The sequence below is a fragment of the Rhinoderma darwinii genome, chromosome 7 (assembly GCF_050947455.1).
Source record: "Rhinoderma darwinii isolate aRhiDar2 chromosome 7, aRhiDar2.hap1, whole genome shotgun sequence".
NCBI lineage: Eukaryota > Metazoa > Chordata > Amphibia > Anura > Rhinodermatidae > Rhinoderma > Rhinoderma darwinii.
This window is the reverse complement of record NC_134693.1, coordinates 53,605,832-53,627,337: the sequence shown is the minus strand read 5'-3', so window position 1 is coordinate 53,627,337 and position 21,506 is coordinate 53,605,832. Positions and strand designations below refer to the sequence as shown.

At 40.7% G+C, this 21,506-nt stretch overlaps 1 protein-coding gene across 1 annotated transcript; it reads left to right on the top strand.

The window, feature by feature from the left end:
• Positions 1–295: 295 nt before the first annotated feature.
• On the top strand, positions 296–20,443 carry ZBTB41 (zinc finger and BTB domain containing 41). The gene is made up of 10 exons (XM_075832235.1): positions 296–1,997; positions 2,115–2,322; positions 5,021–5,090; positions 6,099–6,246; positions 8,095–8,224; positions 8,693–8,788; positions 8,914–9,020; positions 10,061–10,166; positions 13,148–13,236; positions 19,654–20,443. The coding sequence occupies exons 1-10, from the start codon at positions 950–952 to the stop codon at positions 20,184–20,186; spliced, it is 2,535 nt and encodes an 844-aa protein (XP_075688350.1). The 5' UTR covers positions 296–949; the 3' UTR covers positions 20,187–20,443.
• The last annotated feature ends 1,063 nt before the right edge of the window (positions 20,444–21,506 follow it).

Here is a 21,506-nt window from a genome sequence, read left to right as displayed (position 1 = left end):
ATATATATATATATATATATATATATATATATATATATATATATATATATATATATATATATATATATATATATATATATATATCAAGAGAGAACTACATGTATATCAAGACAGAACTACATGTAAATTCTCCAGCAGGACGGCTTGCGTTTTTACTCCACCCACACAAGTGACTGATCACATGATCATGACATATTCAAAGGTCCTTTACCCCACCAGGATTCACCATCTACTTACATGAGTCAGTCTCCTCCCACACATGTGACTAATCACATGGTCATGACATCATTAAAGGTCCTTTACCCCACTAGGATTCAGCATCTACTCTACATGAAACTCTGCAGCACAGCCTGGAGTCTGTCTCCTCCTACAGTGACTGATCAGATAGATGGTCATGACATCATCAAAGGTCCTTTACCCCACTAGGATTCAGCATCCACTCTACATGAAACTCTGCAGCACAACCTGGAGTCCGTCTCCTCCTACACAAGTGACTAATCACGTGGTCATGACGTCATCAAAGGTCTTTTACCCCACTAGGATTTAGCACCTGCTGAGCGACTGGGACGACTTTGTTGTCTGTTTTTCTGCTCCCACAGTTGTCATGTGAAACGCTGGCTTCTGGTCTTCGGCAATATGGTGGACGTGTTAATTTAATATGAAGTGCAGGGACTTTATATATGCGGTTTCCTGAGGTGGGGACGGTGACTAGTAGGTGACATCTGGCATGATCAGTGGGTGCAATGTGCCCAGGTTATTTTGTGTCATGGGACGCTTGTGATGGGTTATATCTGGCTGCTCACGTATTTCGTCTCTGAGCCTATGTATATGTTCTGCCTTCTGTGCATTGTTCTATAGGGAATGTGCTAGTAATATTTAGTGTTTTTATAGGGTTTTAGATGCATCTTTTAACTAGTTGCTGGAAGTCGAATTAAAAAATTTTCTTACGATGAAGAAAAGGCGAAAGTTGGTTCCGAAAAACCTTCGTTCACCAGAAGTGAATGAGGAGTCGGCTGATGACATTGTTGATATCCCGACAGATCCGAATAATTCTCCCGCTGATCTGCACACTCCTGATCAGAGGAAAGTACTGAGCTCTCTTAACTACAACAAAAATCTGTTAAAATATTTGAATGACGACCGTCAGCGGCCGGACTCGTTCTGTGATCTGGTCATTGTGGTGGAAGGAAAGGAATTTCAAGTGCACAAGGTGGTGGTGGCCGTGGGGAGCAGTTATTTCCACGTCTGTCTGAATAAGAACCCCAACACTGAGGTGGTAACATTAGAGCATGTTAGTAGTGCCGTTTTCCAACATTTGCTTGACTTTTTGTACACATCAGAGTTTTTGCTTTTGGAGAATGAGATCAGTATCGTCTTAGAAGCAGCAAAGTTTCTTGACATTATAGATGCAGTCAAGTTGTTGGCTCCTGAGGATGAACGTTTAGCTCTGGTGGAAAATGTATCTCATCCAGAAGTAATGCAGGAGCCGGGTAATAAACCGGAGAACGATCATAAGTGTCCTCTATGCGAGCGCAATTTCTGTTATAAAAAAACATTGGAGAATCACATGGACAGAGCCCATCAGTTGGGAAAAACCGATATTCAGGATCCTGACTCTTCCACCAGGAAGTCAACCCGTCAGAGAAAGTGTCCGGCAAAGTTTGAAGATCAAGAGGACGAAGAAAGTGGCAATTCTTCAAGTGGTGAATCTTGCAAAAGCAGTCTGGATGCGTCCGACACGGAAGATTCTGGCAGTGAGATAAATGACGAGGACAATGAAGTGGAGGAAGGGGACCAGTCTGTGCAAGGAGAGACTGGGGCAGAGGTAGCTGAAGGTAATCCTGGACCACAAGAGGACTTGGACATACCTGAAGAAAGGAATGACAATCCCGGCTCTCTTGGAAACTTCCCTGATGGACTCGCCCCTATTGTTCTGGAGAAAAGCAGCAAGAAGAATTTAAAGTGCCCAAAGTGTGAAAAAGTCTTTGACCGAGTAGGTATGTATTCTGCTCCTTTTTTTTTTTTTTTTTTATATATAATCTCTATATGTTATTTATAATGTGGACTGTACATATGTATCAGAACACATTGATCATCAGTCCTTTATCTGCCAGGTAAATATGAAAGTCATACACGTGTCCACACGGGAGAAAAGCCTTTTGAGTGTGACATCTGCAACATGAGATATTCTACCAAATCCAACCTGACCGTCCACCGTAAGAGGCACAGCAGTGACACGGAATTACCCAGGAAGGAACACAAGTGTCCGTTTTGCAGCAAGCTCCATGCAAGTAGGAAGACCCTTGTTAAACATGTTAAGAGGTGAGTTATTGTGTGCGGGCTGTTTTCTTCAACTAATCATTTTCTAAAGCAAAAAGCTTCATGTAAGACTTTTACGTTAATGCCATCATATAATGGGTACAGGCACTTCTGTTGGTAGGTTGTATACTACAGAAAACATATTCTTCTACACTCCTGTAGGCTGTGCAGGACTAACAAGAATAAATGGTCACACTGAGTCCTCCAGAATAAGGCCTCATGCATGGCCGTGGGCCGCATTTTCGGGCCGTGCTCCCATACAAAGTATGGAAGCACGGCCCGTAAAAATCGAAAAGTAGGACATTCTCCATAATTCCCGACACGGACACCTATCCGTAGGGATACGGAAAAGTGTCCGCGGCCAATAGAACCGGGTGGGTCCGTAATTGCGGGCTGTATTACGGGCCGCAATTACAGAGATTTTTTACGGTCGTGTGCATGGGGCCTAAGAGCTGCTCTTGCAGCACTACTCAACTCTAGTTAATAGAGGGGGGTCCCAAGTGTAGGACCCTCTTGTGATTTCCATATGCCCTAATAGGTAAGCTTAAAGGCTATGTAAACCTTTGAAATCTATTTTTTACATTTATTTTTTTAATAAAAAGTAAATCGCCATGTTTTGTGCAACTTTGTAATTTAGTTTTTATTAAAAATTCTTTTTACTTTTTGATATACAGCTGCTCTGTATATAGAGCAGCTGTATCTTACACTGAATCCTGTACCCAAGAGACTAACGGGATCAATGTCAGTGGGTCGTAGGATCCACCTGTTCTCCATCACATCTAAGTTCATAACTTAGATGTGATCGATCACAGGTGAATAGCAGGACCCGCTGACACTGAACCCGTCAGTCCTGTGGACCTGACTGATTCAGGTTTTAGAGCACAATACAGCTGCTCTGTATAGAAGATACAGAGCAGCTGTATCTCAAAAAGTAAAAATTATTTCTAATAAAAACGAAATATAAAGTTGCACAAAACACGCTGATTGTCCTCCTTTTTTTTTTATAAAAAAAAAAATCGCAATAGGTGAGGGCTGGGAGCAGCCCTGCTCGAACAGGCGAGATCGATATCCAAGTTTAACGCCTCAGATGCTCCCTCTCACACCCCACCGACACCCTGAGTAAGATCACAGGGCGTCGGTGGTTTCTATGGCAGCTTGGGGGGCTAATAAATGCCCCCAAGTCTGCCACTAGTTATGCCTGCTAGGCCATGCTGAAGGCATGGCCTAGCAGATGCCTGTCCATTTTGCACAAAAGTATTGCAGTGTGATATAAAAGCGATCGGAGGATCGCATAGTGAAGTCCACTAGTGGGACTAATAAAAAAATAGTGTAATCAAGTTAATTAAAAAAAATGCAAAACCCACTTTTTCCCCTTTCAAAATGCCCAACTATAAAGCTATTACGTTATTTAACCCTCACGGTGAACGCCATAAAAAATTAAATAAAAAACACTGCAAAACTTGCTGTTTTCTGTGAATACTGCCTTAAAAAAAATTATAAGTTGCAGCTACTCCCAAAATGGTACAAATAAAAACTACAAGTCGTCCTGCAAAAAAAAGCCCTCCTACAACAACATAGACAGAAAAATAAAAAGTTACGGCTCTTGAAATATGGAGACACAAAAACAAATAATTTTGAAAAAAAAAGGTGTTTTTACTGTGTAAAAGTAGTAAAACATACAAAATATATATAAATTTGGTATCGTTGCAATCGTAACAACCCGTTGAATAAAGTTATTGTGTTATTTATACCACACGGTAAATGGCATAAATTTAGGACGCAAAAAAGTGTGGTGAAACCGCGGCAAAAACCGTGGAAAAAATGGCCGAAATTGACTCCCATTGATTTCAATGGGAGGTAGTCGTTTTTTTTACCGCAAGCAGAAAAAACGCTTGCAGTAAAAAGAAGCGACATGCCCTTTCTTGAGACATTTTCCACCTCAAAAAACCCATTGAAATCAATGGTAGACGGAAATAAACGCTTTTTTTGCCACGTTTTTTGACTCCATTTAAAGCAAAAAACGCTTGCGGTTATTCCATCTTTGTTGAAGAGATAGCTAAAAAAAACGCGTGTGGTGCAAAACCACTTAAAAAAACGGAGCTGATTTTTCCAGGCAGAATTTTCTGCCTGCAAAAAGAACTCTGTGTGAGCGTACCCTATTGGTGGAAAAAGTCCTGAAATTACTCATCTTGGACAGTTTTTTTTTTTTTTTTTGTTTTTTTTTTTTTGCATGACAAAAACCTGGGATTTTAGCATTGGTGTGTAGACCTTTTATATTTGTGTGTGTGTTGTAACTTTTTTTAAATTAGTCTTTATTTAAAATTTGTTTTTCTGCTCCGTATTCTGCGCACCTGAATCCATCAGTCCTGACTAGTTCAGTGACTGCGGGTCCTGCGTGTCTCTGACACGCAGGATCCACCTGTGATGTATCACATCTAAGTTATGAACTTAGATGTGATAGATTACGGGTGGATCCTACGAGTCCGAGACCCGCAGGACCTGCAGTCACAACCGGTCAGTCCCGTGGACCTGACAGGAACAGGATTGAGCTCTACATACAGCTGCTCTGAATACTGACCAGCTGTATCTAAAAAAGTAAAACCCATTTTTAATAAAGACTAATTAAAAAGTTACACCAAACACACTGACTGGCCTGTTTGTTAAAAAAAATCATGCCCATTAAAGTTTGTTTTTTTTATAGGTTCCATGCTGAAAATGCACAAGAATTTCTCACCATAAAAAGAATAAAGAGCGATGGATGGAAATGTGATGTAAGCTTATTGAATAAAATCTTATGTGTACAAAGTAATAACTGTGTTATATGTTAATGTATATCTCCAATTGTATAGGTGGACGTAGGCCCAGTTCACACTGAGCTTTTTGGTGCTGATTTTGACGTGGAAATCGCGATGGAATCCGTGCCATGAAACGTCCGAAACTGCCTTTCAATGGAAGACGGAGGCGGTTTTTTCCCCGAGCTGCTAAAAGCAGTTTGCGGGAGAAATAAGCGGCATGTCCTTTCTTGCCACGGTTTTGCCTATGACCTCCCATTGAAAGCAATGGGAGGCAGAAAAAAAAACATTTTTCCTGCGGCGCACATTGGCCGTGGGCGAAAAACAAAGAGAACTGTGGCAAGAAAGTGCAGGCGGGTCAAAACCTGCCTGCAAAATACTCCATATAGCATAGCAGATTCTTCTTTTTATATAGCCGCATGGACCATCCTCTGTCCGTGCTGCAGGCTGCTCATAACTCTTCATTAGAGGAGTTAGCGTGGCAAGATTACATTACATACAGAAACTATTATTTTGCCAAATCCTGCACTATAATCGTTTTTCTGTAAGATTGGAAGTACACTTCAATGGAACTTAAAACCCATTCAGAAGAGGTTGATGTGTTAAACTGGCCATACACTTTAGATAGATGTCAGACGAATGGCGTTTGGCGGAAAGCTATTCTTAACATATCTATGGGGCCCCATTTATCCGTGGGATGTATTTTGGGCGTCTGACGGGCCAGTATGCATTGGTATGCCTCCCATGGAAGCTTCAAATGTCATGTGACCAGGGCCTAACATGGGCACAAGCGAGAGAGTGACTTCTTTAAATATGAGATCTGCATGAATTGAGATCTAGATGTAGGTTATATTTATATCCTAGGAACAGATATGAAATTTGATGCACATATGATTTTCACCATGACATAGCCTTCGAGCTTTGTATCTCCAGTATTTGGCTTTGCTTACCTGCAGCTGTTTTATGTTGCCTTTTTTTTTTTTTTAGATCTGCAATAAGTCTTTTACGCGACGGCCTCATTTACAGGAACACATGATTCTCCATTCACAGGACAAGCCGTTTAAATGCACTTATTGTGATGAACAGTTTAAATCGCGCTTTAAAAGGTTGAAGCATCAAGAAAAATATCACTTGGGTAAGAATGTGTTTTTTTTTTTTGTTTTAAAGTGAGATTAAGTATTTAAAAATGTGACTTAAAACCTCTTGTCTCTTCATGAACATGAATGGGTGGTTAACGCTATGCGGAAACAACAAAGCTTTCTATATATTAAGTATGTTAGCGTTCTGGCGGTTCTCTGGGCCCGCCAGGCTGCTCTCAAAGTACATGTTGTCATGATGGCGTATTTTACACAGGTAGACGTGTCATGTGACCACAGCGGCCTGCCTCTGCCTGCTGCTGTGATATGTCGAATCCCTTTAGATCAGGGGTCCTCCACTATATTTAGCAAAGGTCCACTTACCAAAGTCAGTCGTCAGGTGAAGGTCTAAGCTGAACATGAGTAGTAAAAAATGTGTACATCGTGCCACACACAGTCCCCTGTAGATAGTGCCACACACAGCCCCCCTTGTAGATGGTGCCCCCCAAACAAATTAAAAAAAACTTCTACTCATCTGGCCCTGTTCCTGCAACGAACGGAGCTGCTCTGCAGGCCTCTTCAGCCACATTAGGCCTGTAGCCTATAAGACGACGAGACAGGACCCTTGTGTAGGCCGGCGTGATGCACTAATGTCATCACGCCGGCTTGTGCAGGGTTCCCATCCCAGCGTCTTATGGGCTGTATTAAATTGTGTCGGTGTCCTGAGGACGTCAATACAATTGGATGTGGCAGTCTCCTGGGGATCTGGAGCACCGGGCCAAAAATCCAGGGCTTCTTCCCTGAATGCCCGGTGTGAGCAACGCTACTGATCCGGACAACTGGCATCTGCGATTTGGACCGCAGTCCGCCAGATGAGGACCACTGCTATCGATAAGTCCTCATACGGCAGTAGAGTGGCTTGAAACTATATGAAAACCGGAAAATACATTTCATCTACATAAAATCACAGGCTTCAGCAGATCCTGTGCCACACTAGTATTACACAGGGGGGACAGAAACTTCTATCATCAGCTACCACAGGTATAATGTAGGAGAATATAGTGCAGCCTCCCCGGCTGTATACTTATGGTTTCTCAGCTTATTTAGGAGAATATAGAGAGAATCATGATCACAGTGCCCCTCAGCATGCAGAAACGGTTTGCTCTTTAGCTGGTCATGTGATGCTGTGCTGAAGCATCATGGGATTTATGAGAAAGCTGTGGAAATCTAAGAATCACGATGGAGGCTTTTTTAAAGCACAGACAAGGCAGCAGTACAAAAAGTACAGTATACATAAAAGAAGTGTAGAGTGTGGTATACAGTCAGGTATCGGGTGCAGATATGCAAAGTTGTTTTTCCACTGGAGGTCTTCTTTTAAGAGGATCTGACCCTCCACACCCTATTAACCAGCAATATTCATACACTTCCAGGAGCAAAAAACAGAGGAACAGCACAACGCAAGAAAATGTGCTCCAGAATTGGTATTCATGGGGAGAGCAAGTTTTTACTAAAACAGACATGTCGGGGGAGATGACGGGTTCTGTTTTAGCGATGTCACTGTGCCTGCTGTGCAACATAGCTTGGAGGCCCAGAGACCTGGCCGTTTTGCCCTTTAAATATGCAATAATTCTACAGTGCCATACATCACTGATAAATATAGGAGCTAATAATATGTGGTTAAAAGACGGATACACGCTTTGTGGAGGAGCATGGCGACTTTTTATTAGCGCAGATATATAGACCAGACCCAAAATAGGGGCATTTAAGGAGAAACGGGAGGGACTGGGCTTTGAGTATATTAGAGGGTCTGACCTGCTATTCTAAACTCAGCAAATACATCTTAGCCTACGACCGTGAGACCAATCTGTGCCATTTAAACTAGCTCATGGGGTTTATTTGCCTTTCAGGACCTTTCCCATGTGATATTTGTGGACGGCAGTTTAATGACTCTGGAAATCTAAAGCGTCATATTGAGTATACACATGGAGGAAAGCGGAAGTGGACCTGCTTCATCTGTGGAAAATCGGTAAGAGAAAGGTAAGGAATGTGGGAGCTGGGAGTGTAGGTCAGCAAATAATTTTCTAATGTGTTATTCCAGACAGGTCTTAGACCAGGGGTCTCAAACTCGGCCGGGTAAATGGGCCGAACATAGAAAAAATGTGAAGTTGATGGACCGCATTACTTTCAAATTTGATACAATACAAAAATGTTGTTAATCACAAGACCTATAGAACATAAAGTCTTTTTTTTTCATAGCATCTACAGGTTTTAAGATTTATTTTAAGGCTATTAAACATAATCTACACAGCATTACATTATAGAAAAAACTATTTCCAAAAGCCTCAAAGAAATATCTGAGCTATCTAAAAACCAACATTATTGAAATGTATTGCTCAATGTATTCCATGTGCAAGTTAAAATTTCAAAATTTTGAAATCGGATTGGAAAATGGATGTAGATATAGTAATGATGACGGATACTGGGCATTGTATTTACTTTCTCCAGGACCACATTAAAGGAGCATCTAAGAATTCACAGTGGGGAAAAGCCACACCTTTGCAGTATTTGTGGACAGAATTTTCGACATGGTAGCTCATATAGGTAATAAATCCAACCTATGTTAAGCCAATATAATGTCACTGTTGAACCTATAACCACCATGCATCAGGATATTTCTTTTATATGTGTGGTAGCCAAAAAACATGTGTTTTTTTTCTTTTTTATAGACTTCATCTTCGTGTCCATCACGATGATAAACGCTACGAGTGTGATGAATGTGGGAAGACATTTATACGCCATGATCACCTCACTAAACACAAAAAGATACATTCTGGTAAGGTGAAGTTAAAGGGAATGTGTCGCTAGAATTTTTATTTATTTTTTTAGTTAAACAGTTAGTATATAAATGATTACATATTGTTCTAATATTTTTTTAATTTTTTCACAAGTCAGAAAATATTATAAATTAGATTCTAATTTATAACATTTCCATGTGCTGGTCACTAGAGGGAGAAATTCCCAAAATTGCAGCATTGGCATGTGGTAAAGCAACCTCATTGCTTTATGCTGCAAAATTGGAAAAGACACACTCGCTCTAGTGTCCTCACACAATCCCCCCTCCCTTATTCTGGCTAGTGCCAGGAGAAAGGAGGGGGTTGAATGTTCAAACCTCCTACACTGTGTGCTGCCATTTTTTGAGCGAATGCACAGTGTAGGAGGATTAGATACAGTGGTAATCAGACAGTATAACACGAACATACATACACAAACATAACTTACCCGCTGCCTCCGCTCCTAGTCTTTGCTTCTGAACATATGGCCGGAAGCCGCGACCGGAAGTAGTCCTCTTACTGTCTGGCCGCGGCTTCCGGTCCACATGAAAATGGTGTCTGATGTCGTTCTGCCGAAGACCTTCCTTTTGATCTGTGTGGGAGCTGCGCAAGCGCCGTTCCCACACAGACGGCGTACGCTATAGTGAATGGAACGGCTCTCGTTCGCATTCTCTATGGGGATGTATGTGCCGTATTCCATCTCTGTATGTGTCGTTAATCGACATACAGAGAATATAAAAAAATGGCAGCCCCCATAGTGAAGAAAAAGAAAGAAAAAAGTACAACACACAAAAACAAATAAATACAATTTATTTTAATGACCTACTAAAAGCAATAACATATAAAAAAAAAAAAAATCCGTGACACCTTCCCTTTAACCAAATGTTTCAATAATATGTGTATATTTCCAATAATTCAGTGAATGACTTATGATTGTATACTGTAATACAGGGCAGACATTGTAATGAATTCTACCTGTTCGTAAGATAGTAGTTCTGTAAAGGATGAGAATTATTTTGTTCTTTTCTTTATCTGTTTACAGGAGAGAAAGCCCATCAGTGTGAAGAATGTGGGAAATGTTTTGGCCGTCGTGACCATTTGACAGTACATTATAAAAGTGTTCATCTGGGAGAGAAGGTTTGGCAGAAGTAAGTCTGCTAGAAATAACCTGCTTTCAGTAAATCTAGCAGATAGCTGTGCAGTATACGTGTAATTGTTATTAATAGCTGTTTATATACTTATAGTATATTATAGCTTGGTCTTATTAAGTAGGCCACACATGATTTGACCTTCCATTTTTCCAGAATGGATGATCATGCTTTTACATGTCAGGGGGTTTGCTATTAAAAACTAGCACCACCCCCATTTCTAAATTTTTTAAACCTAGACTGTACATCTGAATGTGGCCAAACCATATATACAGTTGTCACGTTATTATGACCACCAGCTAATATCCAGAGTAACCGCCGTGTGCTCTTCCAACCACTGTCAGACATTTCTAGCCGTGTGACATGTCGCATTGTCTTGCTGGAACATTCCACTGCTCCAGGGAAGGCAAACGGCATGTATGGGTGGACGTGATCTGCAATGATGAATTCATACCCAAATTGGTTCAGAGTGCCTTCCACATGGATGAGTGAGCCCAGAGAATGGCATGAAAAAATTTCCCCAGACCATATTTCTGCTGCCACCAGCTTGTGTTCTTCCAGCAATGGTTGCAGGGTGTTTATGATGTTTCTCGCCTGACACGCCAACGTCCATTTGTTTGATGAAGCAGAAAACGTGACGTCGGTGGTCCAATTCCGATACTGCCATGCAAATTGAAGCCTTTTTTTCCGATGCACCTCTGTTGGCACAGGAGCAGTGACCATCCGTCTGCTTCGGAGCCCCATATGCAGTAGAGTTCGCTGAACTGTTTTAGACACACGCCTGAGTATTTCTCAAACATCGCAGTTTGTGAACTGTTTGTGTGCTGCTGTGGTGAAAGTGTATCGTGAGTGGACAAATGGCAACATTGGGAATAACCGATCCGTAAACTGCCGCGCAGCACGTGCCATTGAAGAGAGGTGTGAACGTCTGCTATAAAGGTGCGCGAGGGCCGAACGACACACTGCAGTGGAGCAGCTCCCAATGAAAACCAATCAAAGTCAGGGTGAGCTGCTCCACTGCAGTGTGTCGTTCAGCCCTCGCTCGCCTCCGTAGCCGACATTCACCTCTCACCTCAATGGCAAGTGGTGCTCGGCAGTTGCATCCCTTTTTGCAACTCTGATAAATCGCCCCTTTTACCCATCACAACAACGAGTGATATGTGTCAGACAGCCTATTGCACACCTTCTATATTCACAAAGCCAGCCCATGAAACATCACTTCCTTCATGGGCTAAGCGCTGCCGACATCAAAAGTAAGTGACGGTCATAATAATGTGACTCGACTGTGTATGTTTGTTATTACAGTGGGCTGATGGGCTTTTAGAAGTAAAGGGAATTCTACAAAATCATATTCACACTATTTTTGCAAATTTCTTTAAAGAGGCTCTGTCACCACATTATAAGTGGCCTATATTGTACATGATGTGATCGGCGCTGTAATGTAGATTACAGCAGTGTTTTTTTATTTAGAAAAACAATCATTTTTGATGGAGTTATGACCTATATTAGCTTTATGATGATGAGTTTCTCAATGGACAACTGGGCGTGTTTTACTATATGACCAAGTGGGCGTTGTACAGAGGAGCGTATGACACTGACCAATCAGCGTCATACACTTCTCTCTATTCATTTACACTGCAGATAGAGATATAGCTATATCGCTATTTGCAGTCACATAAACACACTGTAACGCTACTCATGTGTCATGACAATGAATATACATTACCTCCAGCCAGGACGTGACGTGTATTCAGAATCCTGACCACTTCTGTAGCGTCTGTGATTTACAGCACAGCGAGATCTCGCTGTGAATGACAGTTTACAGCGTAATCTCGCGAGACTACGCCTGCTGTGCTGTAAATCAGAGACGCTACAGAAGTGGTCAGGAGAATGAATACACATCATGTCCTGGCTGGAGGTAATGTATATTCATTGTCATGACACATGAGTAACGTTATAGTGTGTTTATGTGGCTGCACATAGCGATATAGCTATATCGCGATCTGCAGTGTAAATGAATGGGGAGAAGTGTATTACGCTGATTGGTCACTGATTGGTCAGCGTCATATACTCCTCCTGTACAACGCCCACTTGGTCATACAGTAAAACACGCCCAGTTGTCCATTGAGAAACTCATTAGCATAAAGCTAATATAGGTCATAACTCCGTCAAAAATTATCGTTTTTCTAAATAAAAAACACTGCTGTAATATACATTACAGTGCCGATCGCATCATGTACAATATAGGCAACTTAAAGAGGCTCTGTCACCACATTATAAGAGGCATTAGTGGGCCGGCTCTCACACTGATCAAAATGTGAATAAGGTCTAAAGCCTTGATGTCCTCTTGTGCCTAGTTCATAAAAAGATTGTCAGTTCATCATTAACCAGGTGCTGTCACTATGGGATATCTTCAAATCCTAAACAGTTGGGGAAACTCAAGCACTGGATTTCAGAAATGATGCTCTAAAGACCGAAAAGACATCCCCTGTGGGAGCTTTAATGATGCCGTGTTTGTGGTAATCTATATTCCCAGAAACAGATATTACGAAGACGTAGCTAAATCAAACAATTCAGTGGGGTGGGGGGGGGGGGGGATTACTACTATTGGCACTGTACTAGTGGTATGCTAGATGCGCTAACCGGGCGACTGAAGCCCCCACACATTTTATTTTTGGCACATTTGTATGTTTGAAAAAGTGGAGCAAGGACTTTACAGACCAACGTAAATACTTTGATAAATCTGCTCCAATTACTTTATCTCCAAGTGATTCGAACACTAACTAAACACATTCCAATAGGTCATTTCTAATCCCCTTATAGTATCGTTTACCAACATAAGTAGGATTGTCCCATGGATTTTGTGTGACATTAGAATAACTACTACTGCTGCTGTTCTCATGTCTCCGAAGACTAGCTGTTTCTTATAATTTTATATATCTATCCGTTCTTGTTCGCATGTTAATGTCTCTACGTTGCAGGTACAAGGCCACATTTCATCAGTGCGAAGTATGCAAAAAAGTCTTTAAAGGGAAATCAAGTCTTGAAATGCACTTCAGGACACATTCTGGTAATTTATATTGATTTTATTTTTTAATAATAAAAGCAGCTCCTGGGCTGATCGCAATGGAAGGGGTCAAAATAGCGCTCATGTCTGTTTGGTTAAAATAATATAGCAATAAGGATCTGTCTAGAAGTATAAAGCCACAAAAGCAATGCAGAATGAAAATGGAAACTCCAATAATCCTGTGTTTTTTGTTTTTTTTCTTGTGTGACCTTTCTAGTTAACCGGGTTGTCTAATGAAGGCGCTGCTGTGCGTCGTGAAACATGTAGATACAAGTTTTTTTTTAATTCAGTATCGCAGTAGATTGCTGCCAAAATAAATAGTTAAAGCATAAAAATAAGAGCACAGCATCTAGTCTTGATCCAGCTGGCATATAGGAGTGAGCAGTGATCTTGCCTCGCTCCGGAGTGTAAATCTTATCACCTTGCATTCATGTGAACGAGAGTTAAATGTTCTATTCTAATTCATCCTATACTAGTACAGATAAATAAAACTGTATGTAAATTGGGTAATACTAGAATAATTATCCTAAATAAAGAGTGAAACACTAAGGCCTCATGCACACGACCGTATTTTTTCCCACCCGTAAATACTGGCGTAAATACGGGTCCGGTGTCACACGTATTCCACCCGTTTTGCACCAGTATTTACGAAACCGTGCCCGTAAATATGGGTCCGGTGTCACCCGTATTCCACCCGTATTTACGGGCACGTTTTTGGCGGCAAAATAGCACTGCACTAATCGGCAGCCCCTTCTCTCTATCAGTGCAGGATAGAGAGAAGGGACAGCCTTTTCTGTAATAAAAGTTAAAGAAATTCATACTTACCCGGCCGTTGTCTTGGTGACGCGTCCCTCTCTTCACATCCAGCCCGACATCCCTGGATGACTCGGCAGTGCATGTGACCGCTGCAGCCTGTGATTGACCTGTGATTGGCTGCAGCGGTCACATGGCCTGAAACGTCATCCAGGACGTCGGGCCGGATGTCGAGAGGGACGCGTCACCAAGGCAACGGGCGGGAGACCGGACTGAAGGAAGCAGGAAGTTGTCGGTAAGTATGAAAGTCTTTTATTTTTATTTTTTACAGGTTTATACTGATCGGTAGTCACTGCCCAGGGTGCTGAAAGAGTTACTGCCGATCAGTTAACTCTTTCAGCTCCCTGGACAGTGACTATTTACTGACGTCGCTTAGCAACGCTGCCGTAATGACGGGTGCACACATGTAGCCACCCGTCATTACGAGAGCTCCATAGACTTCTATGGACTGTCCGTGCCGTTATTACGGCCTGAAATAGGACATGTTCTATCTTTTTCAACGGCACGGGCACCTTCCCGTGAGAAAACGGGAAGGCACCCGTCGACAATAGAAGTCTATGAGCCCGTTATTACGGGTCGTAATTACGACCCGTAATAACGGGAGTTTTTACGGTCGTGTGCATGAGGCCTAAGCAATGAAAAAAAGTCACGTTTTTAATGAGCATATATTATTTTTTTGTGAGCACCAACAAAGTGTGGTTTATAATAAATATTTTAAGAATATACACTACCGTTCAAAAGTTTTGGGTCACCCAGACAATTTTGTGTTTTCCATGAAAACTCACTTATATTTATCAAATGAGTTGCAAAATGACTAGAAAATATAGTCAAGACATTGACAAGGTTAGAAATAATGATTTTTATTTCAAATAATAATTTTCTCCTTCAAACTTTTCTTTCGTCAAAGAATGCTCCATTTGCAGCAATTACAGCATTGCAGACCTTTGGCGTTCTAGCTGTTAATTTGCTGAGGTAATCGGGAGAAATTTCACCCCATGCTTCCAGAAGCCCCTACCACAAGTTGGATTGGCTTGATGGGCACTTCTTGCGTACCATACGGTCAAGCTGCTCCCACAATAGCTCTATGGGGTTGAGATCTGGTGACTGCGCTGGCCACTCCATTATAGATAGAATACCAGCTGCCTGCTTCTTCCCTAAATAGTTCTTGCATAATTTGGAGGTGTGCTTTGGGTCATTGTCCTGTTGTAGGATGAAATTGGCTCCAATCAAGCACTGTCCAAAGGGTATGGCATGGCGTTGCAAAATGGAGTGATAACACTTTTTTTTCCAATCTTCCTCTGTCCAATGTCTGTGTGCTTTTGCCCATATTAATCTTTTCCTTTTATTAGCCAGTCTCAGATATGGCTTTTTCTTTGCCACTCTGCCCTGAAGGCCAGCATCCCGGAGTCGACTCTTCACTGTAGACGTTGACACTGGCGTTTTGTGGGTACTATTTAATGAAGCTGCCAGTTGAGGACCTGTGAGGCGTCTATTTCTCAAACTAGAGACTCTAATGTACTTGTCTTGTTGCTCAGTTGTGCAGCGGGGCCTCCCACTTCTCTTTCTACTCTGGTTAGAGCCTGTTTGTGCTGTCCTCTGAAGGGAGTAGTACACACCGTTGTAGGAAATCTTCAGTTTCTTGCATGGAATAGCCTTCATTTCTAAGAACAAGAACAGACTGTCGAGTTTCACATGAAAGCTCTCTTTTTCTAGCCATATGAGAGTTTAATCGAACCCACAAATGTAATGCTCCAGATTCTCAACTAGCTCAAAGGAAGGTCCGTTTTATAGCTCCTCTAAACAGCCAAACTGTTTACAGCGGTGTTAACATAGTTGCACAAGGGCACATTAGCCTTCTAACACAGTTAGCAAACACAATGTACCATTAGAACACTGGAGTGATGGTTGCTGGAAATGGGCCTCTATACACCTATGTAGATATTGCATTAAAAACCAGACATTTGCAGCTAGAATAGTCATTTAGCACATTAACAATGTATAGAGTGTATTTCTGATTAATGTTATCTTCATTGAAAAAAACAGCTTTTCTTGCAAAAATAAGGACATTTCCAAGTGACCCTAAACTTTTGAACGGTAGTGTACATAATATATATATATATAGCCCCCAGCGATCAGACAATTATCACCTCTCCCGCTGTCTGCCCACTCGGCACCCTGCAATAATGCTTTGCAGTACAAAGTATTTTAAATTGTTAAAGAGGCTCTGTCACCAGATTATAAGTGCCCTATCTCCTACATAATGTGATCGGCGCTGTAATGTAGATAACAGCAGTGGTTTTTATTTTGAAAAACGATAAATTTTGAGCAAGTTATGCACAATTTTAGATTTATGCTAATTCGTTTCTTAATAGACAACTGGGCGTGTTTTTACCAACTGGGTGTTGTACAGAGGAGTGTATGACGCTGACCAATCAGTGACCAATCCGTGTCATACACTTCTCATTGTTCCAGCCCAGCTTCTTTCACTGCACAATCACACTGTAACAATGAGAAGTGTATGACGCTGATTGGTCAGCGTCATACACTTCCCTTTACAACGCCCAGTTGGTAAAAAGTAAAAACACGCCCAGTTGTCTATTAGGAAACTAATTAGCATAAATCTAAAATTGCTCATAACTTGCTCAAAATTTATCGTTTTTCAAAATAAAAACCACTGCTGTTATCTACATTACAGCGCCAATCAGATTATGTAGGACACAGGGCACTTATAATCTGGTGACAGAGCCTCTTTAAGGTGGCCATACTCTTTGGTTAGTGTTCAGCCGACCGCTATTACTAATTCACTCCTTATACATAGGTGCACTCAGTTTGGCTAAGCGCGCATGTGTTTTCAATGGGGAGAAGCGAGTAGCCTCTGGTGAAGGCTTATTTCCCCTGAGAACACAAGGATCGGGGATTGAAATTTAATAAGCCCAGTCCTTCCTTTTCCCCCTACATCATCTGTTCAGCTGACGTTAAACTAATGTGTATGGGGGAATTAAGTGATTGCAGCTATAAGTCCCCTGGTAGGACAAAAATGAAGAAAAAAAAAATGTAACTTAAGTTTAGTAAAAAAAAAGTCCCTATTTTTTTTTATTTACCATGAAAAAGTTAGATATTTTTATGGCCGCAACTGTAACGAGCCCTAGAAAAAAGTTATAATTTTTACATCAAAAATGTGTTTATTGTGAAAAACCCCTTAATATATTTTTGGTAATAGTGAAAAGTCCAGGACCAGAGTAAGTTCCAAAATAAAAAACGCAGTTTATTGAAACCTATATAAAAGGTCCATTGGAAGATAGCCGGACATCGTGGCTTACGCATTTTGCACTAAGCCCTCAGTTATATCCCATAGCTGCTCTAAACCTACCCCTTAAAAACACATAAATTGTATCACACGATCGTTAATAGTAACAAACCAGTTACGAGACAAACAATGAGACAAGTCACAAGACACATCAAATTAAACATTGTCGAAATTAAAAGATTAGTATCGTGGAGCCTTCTAATTCTTATAACTATATTTTGTTTGTCATATCTGGTACAGGGTGAAATGAGTCTAGATAGAAAAGAATAACGGGGTCAATATTGATGAGATACTGCCGTATATTAAAGGGATTATCTGGGATCTTAAAATCAAGATCAATCAATATTAGATCGATTTAAGGTCCGAATATCCGCACCTCCGCCAATCAGCTGTTTGGAAAGGGCAGCGGCGCACATACGAGCGCTGCAGCCTCTTCATTGTTTACATCGGTTTAGTTTCTATCCGTACTTGCACGCGCCACTACTTTCATAGCGGCTGTCTGAGGTATTGCAGCCCTGTCCCATTCATGCGAGCTTCAAACTGTTGATCGGCAGGGATGCTGAGTCAGACCCTCACCGTTTATTTATTTATTTATATATATATATCTATCTCATTCATTTTAAAATCCTGGATTACCCCTTTAAGACCTTTTCAGTTATCTCGACCCTAACTGAAACCTCCAATACGCTTCCCTGTTTAAAAGTTTTCTTCTGTGATCATCTCCTGGTTTAGGCTTAAACGCCCATTCAATACCCTGAAATTAAAATGTAGATGTATCTCCGCCATGAGTGTTCCTAAAGTTTCACAACACCATTAAGATGTTTGTTGGATTATCGATATCTGACAAACGTCTCCGAATTCTAATTATTAGGGACCTGTAGTGCAGACATCCGATTTGTTGCAACTGCTACCAGATATTAAGTACACAGCATAAACCGAATTACAGTAATGTAACTTCCATTTTCGTAGCTTGTTGTAGTGACGATTGATACAAAACTGTCTGCAACTTTCACATAGGAGCAGGCTTTACATTTACAATGGCCACACGTAAGTGATCCAGGGCCTTTTTGAGACTTTGGCTTCGTTCATACCTGCGTCGGGGTTCCGTTAGACCTTGTGAGGCCTTGTTTTTTGAAGGACGAGTTGCAGTTTTTATTTCGGCCATATTGAGGTACATATAATGTATTGAATATTTATTTTTTGGGGGGGGGGATAGCAATTAGATTACAACGACACCAAATATTTATATATATCTTTTGTTTTACTACTTTTGTACAATAAAAGTACTTTTTATTGAAAACCATTTGTATTTGTCGCCACATTTTGGAAGCCAAAACAACAGTTCTGCCATTGTTTTTAATAACGTGTTAATTTTATTGTACAAATTGTAACGATTGCGGCAATATCCTATGAATTTTTTATTTTTATTGCGTTTTTTTATACTTGGTTTTTATTAACTTTGAACAAATTATTATTTTTTTTTTTAAGAAGAAACTTTGTTTACCTAGGGGACTAAAACGTTAAATTTTTTCAATCCTTCATATAATACATTGCATTTCTCCTGTATCTCAATGTATTATGTCAGTCAGTGTTATGAGGTGCGGAGTGGCAGATGGAGTTACAGACTGAGTCGCCTTCTTCTGCCTAACCACTTAAATGCAGAAGAAGTCCCTTTTACACAACTACGGCATAGAACGAACTCTTGTTTCTGATAAACAGAGCAGCGATCAGTCCACAAACGAGCAGACACTCATTTAACAGCTGATTGGATCTGCCCATATAAAACCCCCATAAGAGATTTGGCCGTTACCCTAATATGGTAGTCATCCCTATGTATGTTCACACGCAAACTCACAAACGTCTGAAAATACGGAGCTGTTTTTAGGGGAAAATAGCTCCTGATTTTCAGACGTTTTTTTAAGCCACTCGCGATTTTCGCTGCGTTTTTTACGGCCGCTTTTGGAGCGGTTTTCTATAGAGTCTATGAAAAACTGTTTCAAAAACGTCCCAAGAAGTGACATGCACTTGAAATCAATGGGCAGATGTTTGGAGGCGTTCTGATTTTATAGCCCGATAAACGGCTGAAAATAGGCTGTGTGAACATACCCTGAAGGCACTGGTTGGGAAGTCGTTAAGATATTGGAAACTTAACTGTTAATACAATTTTGAATACTGTTGTGTTATGAAATTCCAGTTCTGTACAGTGTGATCTGGGTTAAACCAATCTCACTTGGATCTATTTAGATATTTTAGGAAAATGCATTCTGAAGATTCAAATTTTTATTTTTTTTAATCTACAGGTGAGAAACCATACAAATGTCAGATCTGCAACCAGTCATTTCGCATTAAAAAGACTTTGACTAAACATTTAGTCATACATTCAGATGCACGTCCCTTCAATTGCCAGCACTGCAATGCAACCTTCAAACGGAAGGATAAGCTCAAGTATCACATTGACCATGTACATGGCTCTAAAGCAGAGGAGGATGAAGCAGCAGGACCAGAGACTAAGAGCTACCCAGCTGCCTCGCAAAGCTCAGACGCTGATATCTGTGTCCCGATTACATTGGTGCCAGTTGAAATGGGCGAAAATGAGGCAGAGTTAGAGACCCATGCTGGTTCTTCTGTGTTGTCCCAGCCAACTGACTACCAACGGCCCCCTGACTTGGCATTCTTGGAAAAATACACACTTAACCCACAGCCTGCAACCCTTTTACACCCTGTGAGACCAGAGCAAATCATGGAAACCAGAGAACATTCATATTTGGGGACATTGCTTGGGCTGGACCCTCCGCCAACTGTGCAAACTGTTTCCAACACTGAGCATCACTGACACTGGGGAGACATTCCACATTTATTACTCCGAACCCGGCGGCTGCACTACAGGGGTTAAGGGCAGGCACCACCCTTGGGGAAACACTTACAGCTCCATTTGTCTTGGTTGTTTATTTAAATTGTTTTTACACTGCTGTAAAATTTCTCCATTTTATCTGTATAACATGTGAAGGTTTCTAGTCAGGAGTCCAGACCACCACTATAGCAAGTTACGTTGATCTCTAGAAGGCTAAGTTCACATCTCGTTTTGTGCACGCGTTTGTGGTATACGACGATGTATACGTTTTCAAAGTTCAAATGCATATGTTTTTGCAACATATGCTTTCATTTTTATACGTTTGTGTCCGTTCTTCTAAAAACGTATACGTTTTTTGTTCTTGAGCTAAATCAAACTTTGTAAAGTCAATATTTCCCATATATGGTGACAAAAATATGTTTTACAAATGTAGGGTTTAAGATTGCATACGTCGCCATTGACTTTAATACGAATAAAAGCGGATATGTTTTGGAAAAGTACTGAAAAGCGTAGTAGGACATGGAAGAAAAAAAGGACAGAACGTAAGCACACACAATGTATGTGCAAACTACAACATTAGGGCATCCGTCTTGACCATAGAAATCAATGTACACGCTGTGGTACATGTTTTGACACTGGTTTTTCATGTCAAAACGTGTTGTACAGTAAAAACGAGATGTGATCTTTGCCTAATATAGGATAGTGTATCAGTAACCGTTCCCTATACCCCACTATATAGTGTAATAAGAACAAAAAACACTTCCTAAAACCAAAGATTAAGTGTAAACAAGATTTTAGTGTATCGTTTTTAGACCATAAATCTAAGAATCTGTTCTAAATGTTACAATCCTTAAAAGTATTTTAAAAAGTAAATGCAATACAATGTAATATATGAGACCAGGATGCGGCCACTTACCGAATACTAAACTAATATTGTAGAAGTTGTCATTTATCTGGTTGTGGCCTAGTTACACAGAAAGCCTTTATTTTCCTATATAGAGGCTGTCAAATCCCACAGCATTTGTTCTGGAGTAACCGGCTTAATAGACTTACAGGTAAAGTAAAAGATTTTTGGCGTACGTTTTTATATGGCTTTTATCTAGGTTCCAGTTGTTAGGAGTAACCATTACATTTTACATTGCATGTTTGTCATAAATGCTACCATTTTTGTTTTTTTACATTACAAACTGTCCTTTTTTAAATTTTTCTTTTTCGGAACAAAGTCACTCAGTCCCATTAAAGCTTGTCAACACATGGAAACATAGGAGAGGGCTGAGCAAAAATGTTTTCTCTACCTAGAAA